Here is a 24878-nt window from a genome sequence, read left to right on the forward strand (position 1 = left end):
ATCTGTAGAGTGTGGGTGATCAACCTTTATGTAATCCCTCTGTGTTGAGTGGGTCTCCAGATGGAAGTTCCCTGTGGGAATTTAAAAGCAAACTGTGGCATCGAAAGAAACTAGACAATTGCTTGAACTCTTGGTCATCATCCGTCCTCATCAAGAAACTTGTTGGTCACTAGTCTGATAGTACTGTTAAAATACCTTTATTTGTAACTTTGGAGAAAAGTAATTTTCAGACTCTGATCTTAGAATAAGCTCATGAGGAGTCTCATTTCCAAGCTGGAGATCATTTCCAGTTTGAATGAACAATTCTTCTTTTTGGCTTGGCTGAAGGTGGCACTAGGTGAAAGCTGAGCTGCACATCCTTCAGAGGTCACAATGAAAAGTCAGTCTTTATTCTAGCATGGCTTGGTCTGGAATAGCTGGTATATAGGTGGCAGCCCCATGCCCTATCTCATACTTTAAACAACATCACCAATATCTTTTTCTGAAATAAGCTTGAGTTGTATATGTTTATTATAGGACAGAAAAGTTTGCCAAATGTCTTCTGTGGACTAAGCACTTGCTAGGCGTTTTACATATATTCTGCCATTTAATCCTCAAGGCAACTTTAACAGGTAAGTATTACTGACTGCCCTCATTTTACAGGTGAAAAAATTGAGACCCAGAGTGACTATATGACCTGCCCAAGGTGGTCACATCATTAGGGCATGGCAGAGATCTGAAATAACAGTTCAGGTCTTCTGACTTCAGTCCATGCTTTTTTTTTTTTTTTCTTCTATAACATCATGCTACCTAGAAGAAAAAGAAATGAGGGTAAGCAGTCAGCCAGCAAAGTCAGGAAAAATGATATGCCACTTGTAAAGAGCTCATCCACACTATATCATTCTGAAATGTCCAGTTTTCAAAGAGTCAGAGTAGTACAGAAATGTTCAATGTTAAATCACTACTCAACATAAGCAATCTGACTGTGATGGTTCAGAAGCTCTTCCAGATCTTGTCGTGCCTTAAAGTTCTCATTAACAATATCAATTATCAGTGCACTACAGATATATAGGAAACGAAAATGCCAGGTAACAGAAAAGCCAGATCACCTGCCTCCAAGATGCTGGGTACTGCACGGCTTTTATCAGTTTTTATTATACCAGGTCAAGGAAACAAATGGAATCTATCTACATGGTCCTGCCTCGTGAGGCATATATTCTAAACATACATCCATTTTCATACCCAATGAGAAAGAACTCAATTCCAAAGGATCTCACCTTTCACAAAATCCTACCCTTAAGATCCTAAAACAGTCATATCACTGTGCACAAGATTTTTGGCAGTCACAAGCTCTATCACAAAGCAGAGCTTAAAAACAGATGGAGAATATAACCAGGGTTCAAATGCACCCTCACTGGGTGGGTCCGACTGCATGAGGCAGTGTGGCTGTGTGGAGGGAGAGGTCCGGACCTGTGGCAAACTGCTGCTCCTGCCAGGAGGCTACCAAAGCCAATGCTCTTGACTTATTCATGTTCCTCAGCTGCCCCAGTGCCTATATCTCTAACAACAGCAAACAGTGAAATACCTGCAGGCAACCACGTCTAAATAAAGAGATCAATATTTGAATCTTCAAGAAGTGGCCAACTTCAGAAAGGCATTTCTTGGCACCCTAGAGGAGACTGGGATGAAAGTTGTACCGGAGACTGGAGAAGAGCCCAATGTGTTTCACGAGGTTCGGCTCCACTACATAGGCCCTCTCTCCCTTGGCCCTCAACAGCGAGTACAGTGCCATGTCCTTGCCAAAGCCCTTGTGGCAGTACACTTGGGACAGGTAGGTGAGGGTCCGGCGGGCCGCAGGTGCAGGGAAGAGCATGGCTGGGGTGCAACACTGAGAGGCAGGAACCACGCTGTACAGGGAAGGACTCAGCCGCCGCAGTTCCAGGAAATAGTGTCGACCCACCAGCTCCACCAGACCCATGCTATACAGGGAGAAGAAGAGCATTACAGGCCAGCTAAACCCTGGGCGGCTGGCAAACCTCATGTATATCCAGGTTAGTAAGGGCCCCAGCAACATGCCTACACCAACCCACTCCAGGATCCGCATGGGCTCTGGGTTGATGTAGTGCTGGAGCCTCTCGGGGTGATAGAGCTTGAGATAAAGGGCATCTCTGAGATGTGGCTCAGAGAAGCGAGCCCGCAGAAGATGCTCCAAGACTGGGAAGATCTGCTCTTCTGGAACAGCATCGTCTTCCACCATCAGGACGTAGTCTGGGTTGTAGGTCTGCAGGGATGACTCCAGGCAATAGACATAGTCCTGCTTCTCTTTCTCAAACGAATTGGTTGAAGGGTCATCACCATAATCATCCTCAGTGCCCTCATAGCGATTGGCCACAGGGACGTACTTGGAGAGCAACTTGGCATCAAAATGGCTCACACTACGCTCCACGTTGCACAGGAAGAGTTGGTGCCCCTCGCACTGGGGGCCACATTGCTGAAGAAGCCGGTGGAACTGGGACACCACCTGCAGGACGTAGTGGAAGCCAGGCTGTCTGTCCACAGTGATGATGGTGATCACCAGCCAGGGCCGGGGTGTGGCCTGCCAGACAATGGGCACTGAGCCATTGGCAGAGGGAAGCTCCTCAAAATAGTGGAGGGCAGCCTCACCCTCTTTCAAGCTTTGCTGCAGGAACTCTTGGCTCATTTGGTTCAGATGCCAATGGCGCAGATAGAAGTAAGAGTGCAGAAGTCGGTGACAGGCCAGGGGGGCCAGCAGGCCAAATGTCACCACTGTTAGGATGAAGAGCTGGACAGCAGTGCTGCCCCAGGAGAGTCGCCGCAGCCTCCGGAGGAGCATGGCAGCTGGAGAGGTTGAAGTGCTCATGAGGTCAACTTTTGTTTATGTCTGGTCCCAAGAAAAAACCATCCTGGAACTCAGGCCAGAGTCATCAGAAATCAAACCTAAAGAGAGAGGAAGTAGGGAATGGTAAGGGTAAGCATTTTTTTAAAAACAAAAAACAAAAACCAAAAAACAAAAAAACAAAGGGCTAAGAACTGAACTCAGCACATATCAAACCAGAAATTATAATTCAAGGCTCTGTAGCTTTTAAGAGACTTTAAAGTATTTTCTGCAGTAAACCGTTCTTTGGTCGTGTCTGCTAACAGCCTCTGGGATGTTTTTATTATTTCTTTTTTTTTTGAGATGGAGTCTCGCTCTGTCTCCCAGGCTCGAGCGCAGTGGCCGGATCTCAGCTCACTGTAAGCTCCGCCTCCCAGGTTTATGCCTGCCTCAGCCTCCCGAGTAGCTGGGACTACAGGTGCCCGCCACCTCGCCCGGCTAGTTTTTTTTTTTTTTTTTTTGTATTTTTTAGTAGAGATGGAGTTTCACTGTGTTAGCCAGGATAGTCTGGATCTCCTGATCTCGTGATCCGCCCGTCACGGCCTCCCAAAGTGCTAGGATTACAGGCCTGAGCCACCACGCCCGGCCTATTATTTCTTTGAGTAACAAGATCTCAGTGCATCCAACCAAGTCTCCATGCCTAAAGATACTTAGTTAGGTTTACAATGTGCCAGAAAATCTCCAGGTAGGCTGTTAGGATCCTTATTCACCAGGTACACAGACAATGGGTTCTTAAAACAGGGGCAAAAAAGCAAGGCTTGGCACAAAGGAAATACACAGATTTAGAGCAAGTTCCAGCATAAGGGCCCAGAAAATACTTGTTGATTAACTGTGCATATAGCAATTTCCAAAAAAAAAACTTGTCCAACAAGAGAAGGAATACTTAGGATTCTCTGAAATATCTTTGTTATTTAATGTTGTTTTCCATTCATATGTTTCTAATCTCACGCAACTATACTTAACATTGCATATTAATTTAATCCTGATTGTTCTCCCATTTTATTTTTGTAGATCGTGGGAACCGATGAGAGGAAGTATCTCCCATAAGCAAGCAAACTCTAGAGCCCTAGGCTTGGGGAGGGAGGAAACATCTGGAGGAAGATCCATGAGTAGCTGTTCAATGAAGAGGGGTTGGGGTGGGGCAGGGAAAGGCAGAGGTGAATATGGAAGAGACAGTTGTCCTCAGTTTGGTCCAGGAAAAAATGCTGTGTGATGTAATGATTCAGAGCATGGGCCTGAGGCCAGGCTCATGTTGGTATGAATCCTAGCTCTACCTCTCACTTGTTGGGAAGTCAGTTTACCTCTCTATATCTTATATTTCTCAGCTCTAAAATGGAAATAATAGGCCGGGCGCGGTGGCTCAAGCCTGTAATCCCAGCACTTTGGGAGGCCGAGACGGGCGGATCACGAGGTCAGGAGATTGAGTCCATCCTGGCTAACACGGTGAAACCCCGTCTCTACTAAAAATACAAAAAACTAGCCGGGCGAGGTGGCGGGTGCCTGTAGTCCCAGCTACTCAGGAGGCTGAGGCAGGAGAATGGCGTGAACCCGGGAGGCAGAGCTTGCAGTGAGCTGAGCTCCGGCCACTGCACTCCAGCCTGGGCGACAGAGTGAGACTCCGTCTCAAAAAATAAATAAATAAATAAATAAAATGGAAATAATAATATCTATCTCTTAGGGTTACTGTGAATATAAAATACGTTAGAAAGCAAAATAATGCAGAGTAAAAATGCCATTATAATCTATCCATATGTTCAAACTCATAATAATATTTCAGAAGTAAGCAGGTCTGATGTTCTGATGGAAAACAGACTACTGCCAAAAAACAGAATTAAAAGGACAAAGCCAGTCCTTTGCTAGTAGGGTCAATGCAAAACTAAATGGTGTCTGCAGTACAGAAAGTAAATCTCCTGCCTCAGAAGCATAATAAGGTTTATACACATTTGGAGGAAAACTGTGTAGTTTGTGAGTTATTGCAAAGGGAGGATTGCCCAGGAACCATATGAGGTTGCTGTGGAGCAGACTCAGCCAGTGCTCTCATATCCATGCTCTCCCCTTGGGCACACAGAAAGACCTCATTTCCTAGCTTGCCTTCTCCAGGTGGAGTCATGTGACTAGGGCTTGTCTGCAAAGTGACAGGGGTGACACCTGGGACAAGGTAGTTGAGAACAGATGTGCCATTTCGACTTTATCTTTCCCCGTCTGCCAGCTGAATGGAGAGCCCTGGTGGATCTAGAGGAGGGTACAGTCACCAGATGGCAGAAGCCTGGGTCCTTGAATCCTGTACATACATATCCCAGTTTTGGGACTGCATGGAACAGATGTCCCTCCCACTGCCCATCTCCCAGTACCCTCCCAAACTAGAGTGGACTGTGTTGTGAGCAATACATAAACCACTGTGTCTAGACACCAATAATTTTTGGACTTTATTACAGCAGTTAGCCTCTACAGTTGTGTAGAATATCAAATGTCTATAGTACAGTGACATGGTAATTTCTCAAGTAGAGAAACAAGTTTCATTTCAGCCACAGAAGCAGATTGTACTATGGGACTCAAAGGTAAGACAGACAATCCTAGTACTAAGAGATCAGGATAGTACCCAAAGAGGGAATAAAGCAAAGAGAGGTTTGAATAGTATGCAACCCCAGTCTTGCTGGTTTGTGAACGTCCAGTATATTGCAGACTGGTTGGTTCTTCCTCTGCTCTGCTCAGGGCAATGGAGTTAACAAATCATGTGGTTGCACATCCACGTGGTCTCACCAGTTCCACATCACTACTAATGGAAGCCAATACAAGAATTGGGCTGAGCTCACACTCCTGCAGTATTGGCTCTGGAAAAGGAGGCATTCAAGTGGCTTTCTGCTCAGACTATTATCCCTGCCTTTGCTATTACCACAAGGGAGCTGGATCAATCTAGAGACAGACAATCCTAGTACTAAGAGATCAGGATAGTACCCAAAGAGGGAATAAAGCAAAGAGAGGTTTGAATAGTATGCAACCCCAGTCTTGCTGGTTTGTGAACGTCCAGTATATTGCAGACTGGTTGGTTCTTCCTCTGCTCTGCTCAGGGCAATGGAGTTAACAAATCATGTGGTTGCACATCCACGTGGTCTCACCAGTTCCACATCACTACTAATGGAAGCCAATACAAGAATTGGGCTGAGCTCACACTCCTGCAGTATTGGCTCTGGAAAAGGAGGCATTCAAGTGGCTTTCTGCTCAGACTATTATCCCTGCCTTTGCTATTACCACAAGGGAGCTGGATCAATCTAGAGGAGGGAACTAGAGACAATGAGATAGGGCAGGCAGTTTGGAAAATGCCAGGCACATAGTAAGGACTATCACTTACTATGATATGTCACAGAGGAAAGAAATGGGAACACCTAGTACTAACATCAAGATAACCTTGGGTCCCAGGGAATTTATGCTACTGGGTACAATAAAATCATTAACATCTCACATAGTCATTCACTTTAAAATTATGTCTGTGAGACTGCTGTTCCACTGACAATAAGGAAAAGAGAGGGATTCGGTTCAGAGGACACATGGTCCCTGCCTATATTAATCAGCTTTGCTGGGGTGATTAACAGTCTCAAATCTTCATAACTTAAAGTAATAACATGTATTTCTTGCATACGGGTTTGTGGATAGCTGTGGCTCAGTTGGGGTCAGCTCCAGAATGTAGGTCAGAATTAGTTCATGCCACATGCCCCTCCTTCTAGATTTAGCTGCAGAAGAAACAGTCACCTGGGGTGTGTTCCTATGTTGCCTGGAAGCTGCACAAGAGGCCAAGTCAAAACATGCAGGTACATTTACATCCTTGTTTCAGTGTGTCACAAATCAAGTCTACTCATCATCCATTGGCCAAAACAATGGGACAGGAAGATTTACTCCTCCCACAGAGCAGAAGGAGGGGAAAGTGAAGATTCAATAGAAAAAAAAAAAGCAACAGGCCGATTTCTAAATCCTGAGGAGAAAAGAAAGCATCTAGCAATCTGCTCAGAGAGTATGGAAATTTTTTTAGAATGCTCACAGGGCTTAAGACCCAGCCCCCAACCCCAATCATTACACACTGCAAGAATAAGGACAGGCTTCAGTAATGATCCCAAAAATCTCAGTGGGTTATAAGAACAAGGATTTAATTCTTGCTCATATTACTTGTCCTTTATAGGTCAATTGTGCCTCTGTTGCCTGCTGTTTGTACTCTAGGACCCAGGCAGATAGAACTGTTTTTTTTGTTTTGTGTTGTTTTAACATTGCTGGTTTTGTGGTAGAGAGAAAAAAGGGGAATAGTGCACCACAAGCAGGCTCTCAAAGCTACTTCTCAAAAGTGACACAGATCACTTCCACCCACATTTCACTGACTGGAACAAGTCACATAATAACTTAAGTTCAACAGAGCAGTTATGTCATTTTCCTGCAAGAAGGGAGTGCCAAAAGATACATGGCCACACCTGAAGCCAATGACTGGAGAAATCTATGTATTCCAGGGAGAGGCAGAAAATCTACTCCAGGGAGGGGCAGAAATGTACTCCAGGGAGGGGCATTTTGAACAATAATGCAATCTACCACACCCACCTAGGACACAGGAGCTGGGATCAGATCCTTTATTCAAGATTAGATGACTGCTTTGCTGAAAATCCAACCAAATTGAGTTATAGAGTCATTCAGGAGTATGTTCTTGTTTATTTTTAAAAATATTTTCTTAGAAGATTTAACCGATTGTTGCACAGTAGGCTGTGGTGTCCAATGGCACCTATAATGTATTTCACCTTACTGATCTGGTTTTAAGAAGAATGAATAGCTGGATGTGGTGGCTCAAGCCTGTAATCCCAGCACTTTAGGAGGCTGAGGCAGGTGGATGGCTTGTACCTAGGAGATTCAGACCAGCCTGGGCAACATGGCAAAACCCAGACTTAACAAAAGATACAAAAATTAGCCAGGCATGGTAGCATGTTCCTGTAGTCCTAGCTACTTAGGAGGCTGAGGCAGAAGGATTGCCTGAGCCCCAGCAGGTTGAGGCTGCAGTGAGCCACGATCGTACGACTGCACTCCAGCCTGGGTGACAGAGAAAAACCCTGTCTCAAAGAAAGCAAACAAACAAACAAACAAAAAGATAAAAGATAAATAGCCTTAGGGGAACAGATATAAAAACATAGGACTTTTCACTGCTAGTTTGGGGAAGGAGTTTTTTTTTTTTTTTTACTCCCAGCCCAATCATAAGGGTGAGACAAGAGGGCTATGTCTATGTTACCACTCTGATTGTTTTTTTCCGGAATTCCAGTTGCCCATGATGTCACAGGCTGAGGCCCACGCTCCAGAGACACTGTGAACTGACTGGCACCTCTGAGCTGACCTACTAACGATTGCACCATTACAGCTCCAATTCTACAGAACGATACATACCCAGTTCTTACCCATGCTTTGCATGTGCTCTTTGAAACACAGCCCTTCCCTAAACAGAATTCTTTACCTGTTACCATGTCTAGAGTGTAGGGCTCAGGGAAGACAGTAAAGGCCACAGACTCTGAGAAATGAACATGAACTAGGGCTTAGATGAATAAATGGAGCGACAACAACAGTTACATTTTAGTGCAACTTCTGAAAATTAAACTAAAGGATCCACGGGTGTGGGAGACACAATACCAGGGTGTGAGTCAGGGGATGAGTGCTCAAGAATGTTCTGTTTCCCAAATCCACTATATGTATGGCACCACCACTTTCCCAGGCAACTCAGTCTAAAACCCTAGTTAACTAGTTAGTTCTAACTTCTCACCTCCATGCACTCACTTCCTAATCCCACCTCTACAGCCTCTTTTATTATGCCTCTCTTTTCCTCTTTTCCCCTCCCCTTCCCCTTGTCAAGCCTTCCCGCTTGCCACACTCTAATACCTCCTCAGCACCTCCAAGCCAGCTGATTGCAATAGGCTCCTAACAAAGCTTCTGACCTCCAGAATGAGCAACACAGGCCAAAAGATCTGGGTCCAGTTCTCATCCTAACGCTCACTAATTCGATCAATTTGTAAAAAAAAAAAAAAAAAAAAAAAAAAAAATCATTTATCTCTTCGAGCCTATTTTATTTCTCTGTGAAATAGGAAAATAAAAGATACTTCAGCTGGGCGCAGTGGCTCACGCTGGTAATCCCAGCACTTTGGGAGGCCGAGGCGGGCCGATCATAAGGTCAGGTGATTGAGACCATCCTGGCCCACATGGTGAAACCCCGTCTCTACTAAAAATACAAAAATTAGCTGGACGTGGTGGCACGTGCCTGTAATCCCAGCTACTCAGGAGACTGAGGCAGAAGAATCGCTTGAACCAGGCAGTCAGAGGTTGCAGTGAGCCGAGATTGTGCTACTGCATTCCAGCTTGGCAACACAGTGAGACTGTGTCTCCAAAAAAAAAAGCCATTGTGACGATGAAGAGACAATAGCTATGTTAGCCCTTTGTCAGCATAGGACACTGTGCAGATGATTGGTGATGTTTTACCTGATCAGCATCCATCTGATACTCTGAAGCATAAGTCAGAACATGGCACTCTTTTCTGTAAAACTATTCAATGATTTCCCCCATGACTATAGAATAAAGTTCAAATTATTTGCCAACATTCTTCACAATCCAGTTCCAACTATCTTTCCAGCTGCATTTCTGCTCCTCACACTGTCTAACTCAACCAAGAATCAGCTCAAAAGGTACCTCTTCCAAAAGCCAACCCTGACCTCTCGAACCAGAAAGAATCTCTTTTTTCCCCTTAAGTACTGGGGCCCTTTCTATGAACTTTTCCTCCAGGGCATTCATTCGTCACTTTCTACTTCAGACTCATCTATTTATAGCTACCGCTTATTAAGGCCATACTACATATAGCATGGAATTAATCCCATTTAGTTGAAAAAAACTGATGCTACCAAGTTGCAAGCAGGAAATTCAAGCACAAGGATAAATTTCAAAGCTCATGTTTTTCCATGATGCCTGTTGTCTTCCATGGCCTTGTTTATGGCCCTTGACTTATGATCTGATTGGACTTTTAAATCTCTTTTGAGTAGATTTAGTCTGATTTATCTTTGGTATCCCTCACAGACCCAGCATAGAACTATGCATAAAAGACACTCAATGCTTGTTGAGCAAATAAATAGCCTCTTTGACCTCTATGGGTCTCAGGTCCTCAGCTATAAAATTGGTAGTATCAAAGAGCTGGTCATATACTGTGTAGAGATGGACTTATTTGTAAATGTTTGTGGAGCACTTACGTGCCAGGCACTGTTCTAAGCATTTCATCTATCGATCCTCATAAAAAGCCTATGAGAAGTATGACTACTAAGCCCATTTTATACTTTAAAAAACTAAGCTTTTAAGCAGGTGGCAAAACTTGAACCCAGGCAGACTGTGTCCGGAACCCATGTTCTCAACCAATATGCACGACTGCCTGCACAAATTTGGAGCCCAGGAAAATCAACTGAAAAACCATTAGAAATGGCAATAGACTTTCAAAACATGGTTGGTACCAGAATTAATATGTAAAAATAATATATAATATACATAGCAAGTATATATACACAGGTACTATATATATGCATTACATGTTCATATCTGTACCTATATTATAATGATTGCTTTCATATAAACAATCACCAGTGAACTAAGGGAATAAAAAATCCCAATCAAAAGGGAAAAAATAACCCAAATACCTAGAAATAAATTTCAGAAATATGCAGAATATATACATATACTACAAAATTTTACCAAAGGGTATTTAAAAAGTCATTAATAAACAGAAAAATAATGCTCAGGTGAAAAGACTTGGTACTAGAGATCCCTTTCTCCATAATTAATCTCTATATTTAACATCTGAATTTAATTTACTTCAAGAGGGAGTGGCACAGTTCAACAACTAGGCACTTTCATATAAATTGGTGCAGTTTTTGGAGGAAATGTTGGGGTGCTGGGGCAGTATCTATAAACATTTTATATGTGCATCCCCTTTGACATAACGATCCTACTTCTAGGAATCTACTCTGCAGAAATGCCAACACATGCTACCAAAGATGGATGAGAAATGTTCATTGCTGTTTTGTTTGTAGTAGAAAGAAAAAGAGAGAAAGAGGGGGAGAGGAATGGAGGGAGAAAGGGAAGAAAGGAAGGAAGGAAGAGAAAGGAAAGAAGAAAGAAAGAGAGAGAGAGAGTGAGGAAGAGGGTGGGAGGGAGAAAGGAAGAAAGGAAGAACTGCAGGCAAATGAAATACCTAGCAAAGGGAACAGATTTTTAGAGAATCATAAAAGGGTATGCTGTGAACATGTTAAGAAGAACGAGAAAGGTTTAAATATGTTGACATAAAAGAAATCCTAGCTAGGGTTGTGCTTTGGACTGAACGTTTGTCCTCCTCCTCCCCAGCCACAATCCGTGTTATAAATCCTAATCTCCAATGTGATGGTATTCAAAGACAGGGTCTTTGGAAGGTAATCAGGTCATAAGGGTGCAGACATTAGTAATGCATGCTCTTTGTTAGTGCCCTTATAAGAAAAGACAGGAGAGATCACTTCTTTTCTCTGCTCTCTCACATGTAAACCAGGAAGAGGGCCCTCACCAAAACTTGACCACACTGGCACCCTGATCTGGAACTTCCAGCTTCCAGAAGTTTGAGAAATAAATGTGTCTGTTGTTTAAGCCACCTACTCTTTGAGAATGTGTTACAGCAGCTCAAGTAGACTAAGACCAGAAGGGAGAAATGCGAACTATGTCAGTGCAAATTACAGAAAAATGTGCAGAGATATGCCATTTTATTTTTAATGTGGAGTATAATTTAGTGAAGGAGAAACAAAGGGTATGGGGACGGCAATTTCCTGTTTTGATATCTACACTTCTGCAAAGAGCATTACTTTTATAATCATAATTAAGCATTCGATTGAACACTGAGTCTTGTGTTAGACACTGGGAAGGTGAACATGACAGGGCACCTGTTAAGTCCATTTTTTAATTCGTGATTTAAATTGCTATAGCTATAACAAATTAAATTACATATATATATCTGTTTGTGGATTTTGGCAGCTGTCTCTCCCTGCATTGTGGTGCCAGTGCCATGTCATTTTCATTATGAAAGCTTTATAACAGGTTTTACTATCTGGCTAGGCAGATTGTCTCTCATTACCCAGCATCATAATTTTCTAGGCTTTTACAAATTAATTTTATTGAGGTACAGTTTACATACAATACAATGCACCGCTTAAATATATATTTTGATGAGTTTTGTCAAATTTATATTCCCCTATAACCATCAAAATAAAAAATAGACCAAAATATCCAAAAGATCATTTGGAATTAGAACTAGTAAAAATTAACAGAAAATACTTGCTATAGTGCAACATGTGACAAAGAATTACTCCTTTAATATGTAATACACATAAAGTGCTTAAAAACCAGGAAGAGAAAGATACTTAACTGAAAAATGGGAAGAAGAATTAACAATCAACTCACCTACAGAAATGCAAAAGGCTACTACACAGAGGAAAAAGTGTTAATTCCTACCGGTAATCAAAGATACGCAAATTAAGACAAGATACCATTTCTTGGTCCACACTTTTGATTCAAAACTGCAAATGTGTATACATAGAGAAAATTTTAAGATATGCAGAAAATCTAAACCATCTAGAAGTTGAAGTTTTAAGTTATTTTTATTTTGTTTCTCCTTTGGAGTTTTGTTTCCTGGATGTTTTCTAATAAGGGTATCCTTACAACATTCTGATAATTCTAATAATGTTAGTTTTCTCTTCTCACCTCATAAAGTACCTAGTGCAGTGCATTCTAGAAATTCAACCCTAAAGAAAAGCTATTTCCCCTTAAAAGGATTAGTTTTCTTGGAGAAACACACACATGCACGCGCACACACACCTGCATGTATTGCTAATGGTCCGCATGGTGAGATCATCATTGGAGCCGCCCTGCGGTCCCCCGGAGAGAGCGTGGGTCGAGCAGAGGATGCGGGTCACAACGACCCTGCAGGAGCTCATGCCCCAAGACACCCTGAGCGCAGTGCGACACTGGCGACGCCCGAGCCAAGGGCCAGAAAGAGGGTGAGACACGCCCAGGTGGACCTAATTAACCCTCCCTCTTGGAAAAAGAATGGGGGACGATGTCCAGGGCACTGGATCTAGTGTCTGTCGCTGACCTTGGGCAGTCCCTGCCACGCTTGAGCCTCAGTTTCCCACCCGTAGGCCGAGCTGACCGTCTCCATCGCTGCGCTTCTTCCCTTCTGCTGTTTTTTCCCGGTGCTGGGAAGGACGCCTTCCTCTGCCCAGTCGCCCTCCCCCAGCCCTTGGCTGCGAGGTCGCCCGCAGAAACCCAACACTGCGGCCGCGCTCTCGGCGCGCCAGGCGAACCTAAGGTGTGGACGCGCTGCGAGGGTCCTCTGCTTGCGGGCGGCCATTAGGCGCCAGGCCCCTTGGCGCTTCGGCCCTGCTAGGCTCGGCGAGGGTCTTACCCAGACTGGCACGCGCCCCGCTCGCGTCCTTCTGTTGGCCTGTCAGCGCAGCTGGTGCAGGCGAGGGCCAGGGAGGCGCCCCCGCTGCACTCAACCATCCCCGCACTGACGCGGGCGCCTGCCGCGCCGGGGACCCTGCGGGACCTCGCAATCCTCCGGCAGGAAGCGGTGGGAGCTCCGGGCAGGGCCGCTAGGCAACCCGCCTGCCCGAGGCGCACTGCCAGGGGCACAGGCCCTCTGCGACGCCTCTCCCCAACCCCCAGCTGCCCTGCTTGTGCCAGCTGTGGCCACCCCTAATCCTTGTCCCCGCGCTCTGGTGTCTCTCCAGGGCTCCGACCACCGCGCCAAAAGGGCTGAGCAGATCGTGCGCAACAGAAACCTACCGGGTTGGGGCGATCAGCTCGGTCCCCTGCGCGCGCCGAGGGCCGCCTCTGGTATCGCCCAGGCTGGCTAGCTCATCCCGGTGGAGGCGCCATCGCCGGGGCCCGGAAGGAGCGGGCGCAGCGCGGTTTGGGTGTGCGCCCGAGCCTCACCTCCTCCCGCCTCGCAGCTCGGGCGCAGGGCTCCCCTTGCTCAGACGGGCCATGTGACCCGCGAGCTGCGGAGCGACCGCGGCCCCCAAAGCCGGCTTGGGGAAAAAGGACGGCAAAAGGCGCCAACTGATGGGCAGCCAGGGAAAAGCAGGAGTCGCCCCCAAGTCACGCAAACAGGAAGCCTGTTTCTTTTGTGAGGGAACTAGAAGCCAGCATTATATTTCATCAGGTGGGTACACAGAGACTTATTCACACCAATGGAACGACATCTCTCAATGCGTGAGAAAGCTATTACTTTGGGTCTTGAATTTTTTCAGTCTTCTCAAAACTCTCAATTTAAACACAAATGGCCACGAGAGACAAAACGCCTGAGGTATGGGAAGGTATGCACATTGAGAACAATCCCGGCAAAGCAAACAGGAAAAAGATATAGAATGATCCGGGGGAGGAAAAATGTGGAGGACAAAAGAAAACGAACAGCTTCCTGCATTCCACCCTGGACTTTCCCTTCTGAATGGGTTTTCACCACACAGTTGTACGGCCTTACCCAGTGCTTCTAATCTTAGGTTTGCCTGTCTAAGCCACAGGTTAGCAACTACAGCTTGCTGCCTGTTCTTGTACAGCCCACAAGCTAAGAATGTTTTTTTGTGACATTTCAGGGTTAAAAATGGAAGAATATTTCAGAGATATGAAAATTATATGAATTCAAAATTTGGTGATCATAAACAAAGTTTTATTGCAACATGGTCATCATTTACATATTGTCTATGGCTGCTACCATGCAAGAACAGCAGAGTTGGACAGTTGTGACAGAGACCTTATGACCCACAAAGCCTAAAATATTTACTGCCTGATTTGCCAACACTTGTTCTAAAAGGTCTGTTCAGTGGTCACAAGATAAAGCATTAAAGCCAGTAAATGCTCATATGATTTCTTCTTGTGTGAGTAAAATTGATACTAGATATTAACTTCCTTTAGAACCTTACAAACATCCACCTGAGCATCCATTCGTCTTCTACGCTTTCAGCCAGCATTTACTGAAGAATGGTTCTGACATAGTGCCAACACTGTAGATGACAATGAAGTAAGAATGAGGTGTGGATCCTGCACTCAAGGAATTTGTCATTAGGAATGTCGGAAAGTCTATATGTGAGGCTGGGTAGTATGAGAGCTGGATATAGCACAGGGAAGGTAGTTTCATTTCCTGGGAGAAAAACTGGGAGTCTCATACTCCGAAATTGGAGGATTGTAACCAACCTGGGTCGAATTCAATTCATGTCATTAATTCAATTCATGTCATTGGCTCAGTTCTGGAATCTAATCTATTTACTGGCTCTGACAAATTAACTCCTCTGTGCCTCAATGTTCTCATCTATGTATTGGGAACAGTAATATTTCCCTCATAGGTTTGTTGAGAGGTTTGCATGACATAATGTATATAAAGTGCTTAGCATTCTACCTGCCAAAATATCTAGCTTTCTCTAAATGGTTGGCAGTTATTCACTTGTTTAACAAAGATTCGTTGAGTACCTATTATAATGTTCCAGGCAATGTCTGCACTGTCCAATCTCATGGTCACTAGTCACATGTAACTACTTAAATTTTAATTAATTAAAAATTAAATAAAATGTAACAATCAGTCCCTCAGTAGCACTAGCCACATTTGAAATGCTCAATATCTACATGTGGTTAGTGCTACTGTTTTGTAGTACAGCTATAGAACATCCCATCATCACCGAAAGTTCTATGAGATAGTGCCTTTCTAGAGAGTAGGGATTCAGCTATGAATAAAATGAAATCTCTGCCTTTAGGGAGCTTACATTTGGGTGGACAATAGATAATAAACAAATAAATGCATACTATATCAGGTATGGATAAATATTTTAAATAGTAAAATCAAACACTTTCGTAGTACTTTCTATGGCTGATACTGTCCTGAGTGCTTTTTATTAACTCTTAATCACTGCAATAACCCCATGAGACAGGTAAGCTAAGTAACTTACCCAAAGTCAAACTGCTAGATAGAGGAAAAGCCAAAATCCAAACCCATGAAATCTGGCTTCAGCGTTCCTTCTCTTAATCAACATATTATATTTCTTCTCAAAGCAAAGCAAAAATAGAAAAAAAAAAAAAAAGAAGAAGAATTAAATAAGAGGTTAGAGACTAGTAAAGGGCACTATTACAATTATTATAGTAAACATCTTAACCTCCATGCAAGTAAGGTGTTTTATTGGTTAGGCTTGGGTCAGAAATAACACACTACAACAGGATAATGAAAAAAGTCTATTCTCAAAGGTGTGGGTGAAATCAAAGAAAACCAATAAGGCACAGTGCAGTGCATAGCCTAGGGCTTGATACCAAGGAACTATTACGAATCCTGGGTCTGATAAGCAAAGTAAGGAAACAGTTATTAAAACAACAAAAGAATAATTGTGATAAGGGAGACATCCTATGGGACCTGTCACTAATAGAATGAGGCAGTGAACCTATGGTGACCCATCAGGGAAAGAGCCAGGAGAGTAAACATAACTCTACTTTCTTCCTGCCATCTTATCTCCTGCTAGTGTCTGCCATTGGCTGAACCCAACCAGAAATCAGAGGGCAAGAGAGCCCTTGATGTAATCCATATAGCTCAAATTCACAGGACACAGAGCTGATTGGATGATCAGGAGGCATAAACAGAAGATATGCAGTAAAGTCTATTCCTTCTTGCTCTGAACATCTTCTCTTGTACTTTTTTTCATATAAAAATTGAACACACCTTTTGGGACACACAAAAAGTTCCAGTAACTGTGGTATTGAACATATCCCTGAGATATAAAATATTAATCATTACTATTACCCTTCCTAATGGGAAGAGTGGGGATGGAGGACAAACAATATGAAATGTAACTGTTAGAATCCCTACTTCTATGGTTGGTCATGAAATTTAAGTTGGGAATCATGGCTTTCTTCTTCCACTACCCATTGCGTGTTCCCTTTCTCTCTGCCAGCACTTCACTGTATGAACCTCTTTACAGAGTGACCCAAACTTTTTAATTTTATTTTATTATTTCTTTTTTGAGACACAGTCTCAGTCTTTCACCCAGGCTGGAGTGCAGTGACTCAATCTCAGCTCACTGCAACCTTCGCCTCCCAAGTTCTAGCAATTCTCCTGCCTCAGCCTCCCCAGTAGCTGAGATTACAGGCACGTACCACCACGCCCAGTTAATTTTTGTTTGTTTGTTTGTTTGTTTTTGAGACGGAGTCTCGCTCTGTGGCCCAGGCTGGAGTATAGTGGCCGGATCTCGGCTCACTGCAAGCTCCGCCTCCCGGGTTCACGCCATTCTCCTGCCTCAGCCTCCCGAGTAACTGGGACTACAGGCGCCCGCCACCTCGTCCGGCTAGTTTTTTTGTATTTTTTAGTAGAGACGGGGTTTCACCATTTTGGCCAGGCTGGTCTCAAACTCCTGACCCCAAGTGAACTGCCCGCCTCAGCCTCCCAAAGTGCTGGGATTACAGGCGTGAGCCACCGCGCTTGGCCCAAACTTTTGATCTTACAAGATTTAGGTTCTTGGTGCACCTCTCGTTACTGAGTTGCCTCGGTTTTCCACTCATCAGGACCATCGGATATGTGTGTACTCACATGGACTTGTTAATGAACTTCTAGGTTCTAGATACAGTCCTCCTTGACTTGAGTGTATAGGAGCAACCGATTTCCCACTGGTATGGTAATCAATTACCTAGGGCTATATAGTGGTGCTTTTCTTTTCTTGTTCCAATTTCCAGCTCAACAGGCTGTGAATTCTCTGGTGGAAGTACTTCTTCTTTGGATATTAGAGTTTCCAAATCTACTAAGTTTGTGGGGCTTGGAAGAAGAAAAATATCCCTGTAGTAAGTTTTTTTGCTGTAATAGTGAGAGGAATATATCTTTGCTTTCTGGACGTCTGAATTCTGGCTATAGGCAAATTATGCCACACATTGGCTATTGATTTAAGGAATATATTGCATTCTTGAGGATAGCATCTCAACCTCTCATGGTGTTGTCTCACAACTGATGTCATAACTGAGCCTTCAGGAGACCATTAAACCATTTAATAATACCAGCTTCTTCTGTTTAATGGGATCCATGGTAAGATCACTGAATTCCAAAGATATTAGTTAATTGTCATACTTCCTTTGCTGTAAAATGGGTCCCCTGGGCAAAGGTAATATGTGGTAGAGCAAGGCAATAGTACAGTTTTCTGTAAGTCCATGAGTAGTGGTATTAGCAGAAGTGCTGTGGCCTGGGAAGGAAAATTCATACCCAGAAATCTCTACAGAGGACAAATGGTTATTCCCCCCATGATAACAGATGTGCAGTATAACCAACCTGGCACCAGATAGCCAGTTGGTTCTTCTAGGAAATAATGCCATATCACAGAACCAGTATTTGATCATTGCTGTTGACAGTTTGAGCACTTAACATGAACGGTAGCAAAATCAGCATATTACTGAAATTGATCAGTATAATTATTGAAATCATTCAGAATCTGTTCCTACTGACATGGCCATTTTGCACATAGGCCCATTAAACAAGCACTACTTGACTAAAGAAGCTGATTAACATCTACAAGACAGGTCATATTGACTATCTGATTCAGATAAAAATATTTTCAATTTTTCCTTGTAATTTATTCTTTATGCATGTTACCCAGACATGTATTTTTAAATTTTCAAATACTTGGGGCTTCTCTAGATATTTTTGTTGATTTCTAATTTTATTCTTTTAATATACGTAAAATACATTACATATATAAACTCAAAGAATATTAAATATTAAAGCATATATAAATATTTTTAAAGACTGAAATCTTACAGGATGTGTGTGTATATATATATACACACACATATATTCTTTTAAAATCTGTTGGGGAATTTTTTTAGTGGCCCAGAATATAGCCTGTCTTGGGGAATGTTTCATAGGCACTTAAAAAGATAGTGCATTCTGCAATTGCTGGATGTAGTGTTCTTTGATCATCAACTAAGATCTGTGTAGGAAATAGTGTCATTTACGCCTTCTTCTGTACTGATTTTTTTCAGTTCTATCAATTATAGGAAACGTCTGTTAAACACATAATTATGAATTTGTCTATTTCTCTTTTTAGTTGTATAAGTTTTTGTTTCATATATTTTTTGCTTTGGTACATATATGTTTATGATTGTGATATCTTTTATCATTATGAAATAACTGTTTCTGGCAGTAGTTTTTTTTTTTTTTTTTTTTTGAGACAGAGTCTCACTCTGTTGCCCAGGCTGGAGTGCAGTGGCGCGATTTTGGCTCACTGCAACCTCTGCCTTCTGGATTCAAGCTATTCTCCTACCTCAGCCTCCTGGGTAGCTGGGACTAGAGGCGCATACCACCATACCCAGCTAATTTTTTGTATTTTTAGTAGAGATGGGGTTTCACTGTGTTAGCCAGGATGGTCTCAATATCCTGACCTCATGAGCCACCCACCCGTCTGGCAGTAATGTTTGTCTTAAAGTCTCTGATATTAAAATAGCGTCTCTAGCATTCCCATGCTTCTTTTTCTTTGCATGTCTAATAAATTTTGGTTAAGACTGGACCTTGTAATGTATTATAGCAACTCTGAATTCTGTTACATTTTTCTGAAGATTGTTGGGTTTTTGTTCTAGTAGGCGGTTGACTTGCCTGGTCTCAAATTTCAGTTTTCAAACCATATGTCTCCTGTAGCTGCTACTATCACTGTTGATTTTTCTTTCTTCCCTCAGTTTCTGATTTTTTAGACTGTCCCCCTTAGTATCTTTCCTGGGACTGAGTAGATTAGTCATTAGTCAAGCATTTGGGCAGAAATTATGCTGATTCTGGGCTTATTCTCTCTGTCTTTTTGCTTCTGGAGTTTTCTCCCTAAACTCCCCCTTAAACTGCTCTTCCAGTTTTAATCTGCCCCCTGATATCTCAAGGAAGTAAGGCTTCTGCTTTCTGCTGCCTGAGCTGTGCACATTTAGTTTAAAAAAATAGTAAACTTATAAATCTCACTAAGTGCAGTCTTATCTTTCAAAGAGACTCTCTTCTGATTTTTCTCTGCTTTTTTTTTGTTGGCCTCCCTGGGATGTTACCCACAGGTGAGTAGTTTAGCAGTCAGCCATGGATTTGCGCAGAGTTTATACTCAGATTGTGGGTCTCCATCATTCTGCTGCTCTCTTGCTTCTAACGTTTTCCCCCTAATTTTCCAGCTGCTGTGCCAGCACTGAACTGTGTCCCCTGCCACCTCGTGTTTTTAAAGCTGCGGTTTTCTGCTTCAGGAGCTATGGAGATTGAATAATACACTCAGTCAGAAAAGTCACATTTTATCAAAAGTAAACTCTCCTCTACTCTTTGCTTGCTTTAGATTGCTTTTCAGTGCCCTTTTATATTTCATCCAGATTTTATAAAAGTCATCTGCCAAGCAGTTTGATCTACCAGTTCACTCCACCATTACTGGAAGCTGGAACTCTAATTAGTTAGGTATTTTATAAGAAATTCTCTTTTACTCTGCATGTCATGTAGGCAAAAGGATAGACAGATAATGGTCTGAAGTAACATGTTTAGTTACTAATAAAATTACCAGCTACTAAATGTCAATGGTAATTGATGTTTTATGTCTACTTTTCTTGTTCTTCTACAAACCCAAAGATTTTCCCAAAATATATGACTTACTTTTGATTACCCAAATTTACATGTCAAGGGAGGATTTTAAAAATTGATACATAATATTTTACATATTCATGGGGTACACATGATATTTTGTTGCATGCATAGAATGTGTAATAATCAAGCCAGGGTATTTGGAGTATACATCACCTTGAGTATTTATCATTTCTATGTGTTGGGAACATTTCAAGGTCTCTCTTCTAGCCACCAGAAGTTTCAAATAATTCAAATTTTCATTTAGTGGAAGTGAAGACATCAAACTTTCACAGCATCACACTGAAAATTTTAGTATATCAATTAGTTTAATGACAAGTGGTGGGAGACATACTGAAACATGCATAGCTATCAATGACTAGGAAGCAAAAATTTCCAAGGATGATAATGAAAATAGGGCAGAGTTTCTGTTAATAAAATTTCAGGTAGACCATGTGGAAAATAAATAAACAAATCAGTAGTTCTTCACTTAGATTACAATCTCCTGTGGCTCCTAATCTCATACCTCTAGGATTTCTTTCTAGATATAAAATAGTAGCTACTCAATACTCTTCCAAAGGTGGGGGGGGAAGGCAGTGCTTAAAATAAAACCTTCTTTTTTTTTTTTCAGCAGATTGCCCTAATGGCCCACAAAATACAATGAAGGATCAATCTCTGGGGTGCTAGATTTACAAATTTGAGACTTTAGAATAATGACAATTATTATTGATGCTGTTTGTTGAAAATAGAAAAGACTTAGGTAATGGTAGCAACATCCAATTGCTCTGAGCCTTCCTTTATAAACTCTCAAAGAGGAGGATAATGTCCTCAACTCTCTTCATCTCCCAGGTTCACTTTACTTTCAGAGGCAGATAAGAAACAATTTACCTTTACAGGCCTGCAAGACTGGGTCTGAAGGGAAAGAGGAGAGGGAAACCATCCTATCATGCTGATGGGTGCAGAGCAGAGCGGGAAAGGGTATTACATAAAATTTTATGGACAGAATGCAAATAGTGGCTACTGTCCCTCCTGTGGTCCTATAAGGCCTCAGTAAAAGTTGCCAAAATTATAAAAATGCTTGTTGCAATCATATTTTTGGTGAAATCACAGGTCTGGTTCCACATTAGGATGATATACCTTTTTGTTTTTATTTAACTTCAGACTTCAAGAAAAATTGTGACAAAAACTGTAAAGATTTCCAAAATTCTCTAAAAGTAATGCTTTATCCTGTTTGCTTTATTTTTACATATGTATTATTTATATGTCAACCTAAATAACAAACAGAGATTTTCTAAAAGAAAAGATATATATTTGGGAATAGAACATTGCAATGGGAATATGCATGCTATAAAACTATGGGTATATTCAGGGAGGTAATGGGAGACGAAGGGTTTTAAAAAAAATAAAATAAAAGAGAAGATTACACAATTATTTTGAAATAATTATCCTTGGCTACTAAGACCAATGACAAGGATGACTCTAGTTTAAATTTGGACAGGCAATTGCTGGGCAGATGTCCTTTTAGAAGTATATGTTTTTTTAAGATTGTAATGATCTTGGTCCATGGTTGTGGGTTTTGCAGTCTTTTTTGCTATACATGCAAGCATGAGAGCCCTCTCTTTTTGGCCTTCCTTGGCTCTATTTGTCAAGGTTTCCTTAATATGAGTTACTCCATTTTGATTCTGACAACTTTCACATTTACCCCTTTAGATTAAGATCCTTCTATAAAAGTACCATTGATTAATTAATCATCTTGGAGTTAGGTTTTGTTGTCCCTCAGTGCTGGGATAGACCTGTTCCAGTTGTTGGTCTCGTTCCACTATGAGAGGAGTCATTGGCGACGATGAGTCAGTGTTAAAACCATTTAGTCATATTTCAGCAACAAGGGATGTTTTAAGGGAGTGGCTTTCAGGCTAAGTATACATGGAGTTCATCATTAAATTTAATTTTGTCTGTTTTGTAGTCATTTGTTATCATCTAAAAGTGCTGGGCCACCATTATTTTGTTATGAATTGTACTTTTGTAAAAATTTTAACAAGTAACAAATACAAAGTTTAAAAAGGGAAAATATAAAGTAAAATTAATAGCAATATGACAATTTTAGTTTATACAATGGTTTTGAGGCATGAGTTGAGGCTTAAAGATAACTAATTGAATAAATAAAATGACCACAGGGAATTAGGTGAGCCCTGTTTTAACTATGTAGCCCATTTAAAAATTTTGTGTATATAGGGTCTCAACTTTTTTAGATAAATTTATTTAGGTAGAGTATGTAGTAGTAGCAATGGTGCTGACTTTTTTTTTCAGTTTAGCTAATGGATACTAAATGGTTTCTTAGGTTAGGTTTTGTGAAGTTACTGGCAGAAGCTATTTGATTGTGAAATTTTAATTAAACTATGATCTTGCCAAGTGAAAAAGGTAGCATAAAGGGGATATAAGTTTCATTGTGATATGGAATCTTATTTTAACATCTTGGGAAAAGCTGTTTATAGCATGAAAACATTAACTTTTCTTTTTGATTTGTAGTTTGAATGTCTCTGATCATGACATTGGGCAGTTTGGTGAACTTTTGTGTGGTCCATCTCTTAGGCATGAGGCTTGTTTCTTAAAATCCATGCAGTTTTAGTTTATAGGACTTTAGGAATAAAGCGGTTTTTGTTTTGAGTTGGAGAGTTGTAGCCAAATATTGGGGGAGATTAGGATAATGTAGGATCTAGTTCAGTCTATAGGTAGATAACAAGATTTGAAAACAAGGTACAGGGATATAATCTAGTAACAGGTGTATCATAGGGTACTTTTTAGAAATAAAGCTTTATTTTTAAAAATATTGATCATATATGAATTTTAGATTTAAAAACTGTTTGAGGCTCAGAAGCCAAACGAAGGCTAACTTTAGATTTTACTTACAGTCTGAAGTTCTTGAGCCTGACGGAAAGTGACAATTTTTATTTACTCATTTTAAGTCTGAGAATTCTTGAAGGCAGGCTTTTTTTTTATTTTTTATTTTTTATTTTTTTTATTATACTTTAAGTTCTAGGGTACATGTGCACAACGTGCAGGTTTGTTACATATGTATACATATGCCATGTTGGTGGGCTGCACCCATTAACTTGTCATTTACATTAGGTATATCTCCTAATGCTATCCCTCCACACTCCCTATACCCCACGACAGGCCCTGGTGTGTGATGTTCCCCACCCTGTGTCCAAGTGTTCTCATTGTTCAATTCCTACCTATGAGTGAGAACATGCGGTGTTTGGTTTTCTGTCCTTGGGATAGTTTGCTCAGAATGATGGTTTCCAGCTTCATCCATGTCCCTACAAAGGACATGAACTCATCCTTTTTTATGGCTGCATAGTATTCCACGGTGTATATGTGCCACATTTTCTTAATCCGGTCTATCGTCAATGGACATTTGGGTTGGTTCCAAGTCTTTGTTATTGTGAACAGTGCTGCAATAAACGTATGTGTGCATGTGTCTTTATAGCAGCATGATTTATAATCCTTTGGGTATATACCCAGTAATGGGATGGCTGGGTCAAATGATATTTCTAGTTCTAGATCCTTGATGAATCACCACACTGTCTTTCACAATGGTTGAACTAGTTTACAATCCCACCAACAGTGTAAAAGTGTTTCTATTTCTCCACATCCTCTCCAGCACCTGTTGTTTCATGACTCTTTAATGATCGCCATTCTAACTGGTGTGAGATGGTATCTCGTTGTGGTTTTGATTTCCATTTCTCTGATGGTCAGTGATGATGAACATTTTTTCATGTGTCTATTGGCTGCATAAATGTCTTCTTTTGAGAAGTGTCTGTTCATATCCTTTGCCCACTTTTTGATGGGGTTGTTTGATCTTTTCTTATAAATTTGTTTAAGTTCTTTGTAGATTCTGGATATTAGCCCTTTGTTAGATGGGTACATTGTAAAAATTTTCTCCCATTCTGTAGGTTGCCTGTTCACTCTGATTGTAGTTTCTTTTGCTGTGCCGAAGCTCTTTAGTTTAATTAGATCCCATTTGTCAATTTTGGCTTTTGTTGCCATTGCTTTTGGTGTTTTAGTCATGAAGTCCTTGCCCATGCCTATGTCCTGAATGGTATTGCCTAGGTTTTCTTCTAGGGTTTTTATGGTTTTATGTCTAACATTTAAGTCTTTAAACCATCTTGAATTAATTTTTATAAGGTGTAAGGAAAGGATCCAGTTTCAGTTTTCTATATATGGCTAGTCAGTTTTCCCAGCACCATTTATTAAATAGATAATTCTTTCCCCATTTCTTGTTTTTGTCAGGTTTGTCAAAGTTCAGATGGTTGTAGATGTGTGGTATTATTTCTGAGGGCTCTGTTGTGTTCCATT

The 24878-nt window shown here is 41.6% G+C and overlaps 1 protein-coding gene across 6 annotated transcripts; it reads right to left on the reverse strand.

Moving 5' to 3' along the window:
• Positions 1 to 754: 754 nt before the first annotated feature.
• On the reverse strand, positions 755 to 20721 carry PGAP4 (post-GPI attachment to proteins GalNAc transferase 4). Of its 6 annotated transcripts, none has more exons than XM_009188400.4 (2): positions 20700 to 20721; positions 755 to 2937 (listed from the first exon to the last, which is right to left on the reverse strand). In XM_009188400.4, exon 2 carries the CDS (start codon positions 2858 to 2860, stop codon positions 1649 to 1651), a length of 1212 nt encoding a protein of 403 aa, XP_009186664.1. In that variant the 5' UTR covers positions 2861 to 2937; positions 20700 to 20721; the 3' UTR covers positions 755 to 1648. The 6 variants fall into 6 exon arrangements, with proteins under 6 accessions (XP_009186664.1, XP_017805171.1, XP_003911479.1 ...); XM_017949682.3 differs by lacking the exon at positions 20700 to 20721 and adding an exon at positions 15880 to 15898; XM_003911430.5 differs by lacking the exon at positions 20700 to 20721 and adding an exon at positions 13727 to 13995.
• Positions 20722 to 24878: the final 4157 nt, after the last annotated feature.

Source organism: Papio anubis, chromosome 13 (genome assembly GCF_008728515.1).
Source record: "Papio anubis isolate 15944 chromosome 13, Panubis1.0, whole genome shotgun sequence".
NCBI lineage: Eukaryota > Metazoa > Chordata > Mammalia > Primates > Cercopithecidae > Papio > Papio anubis.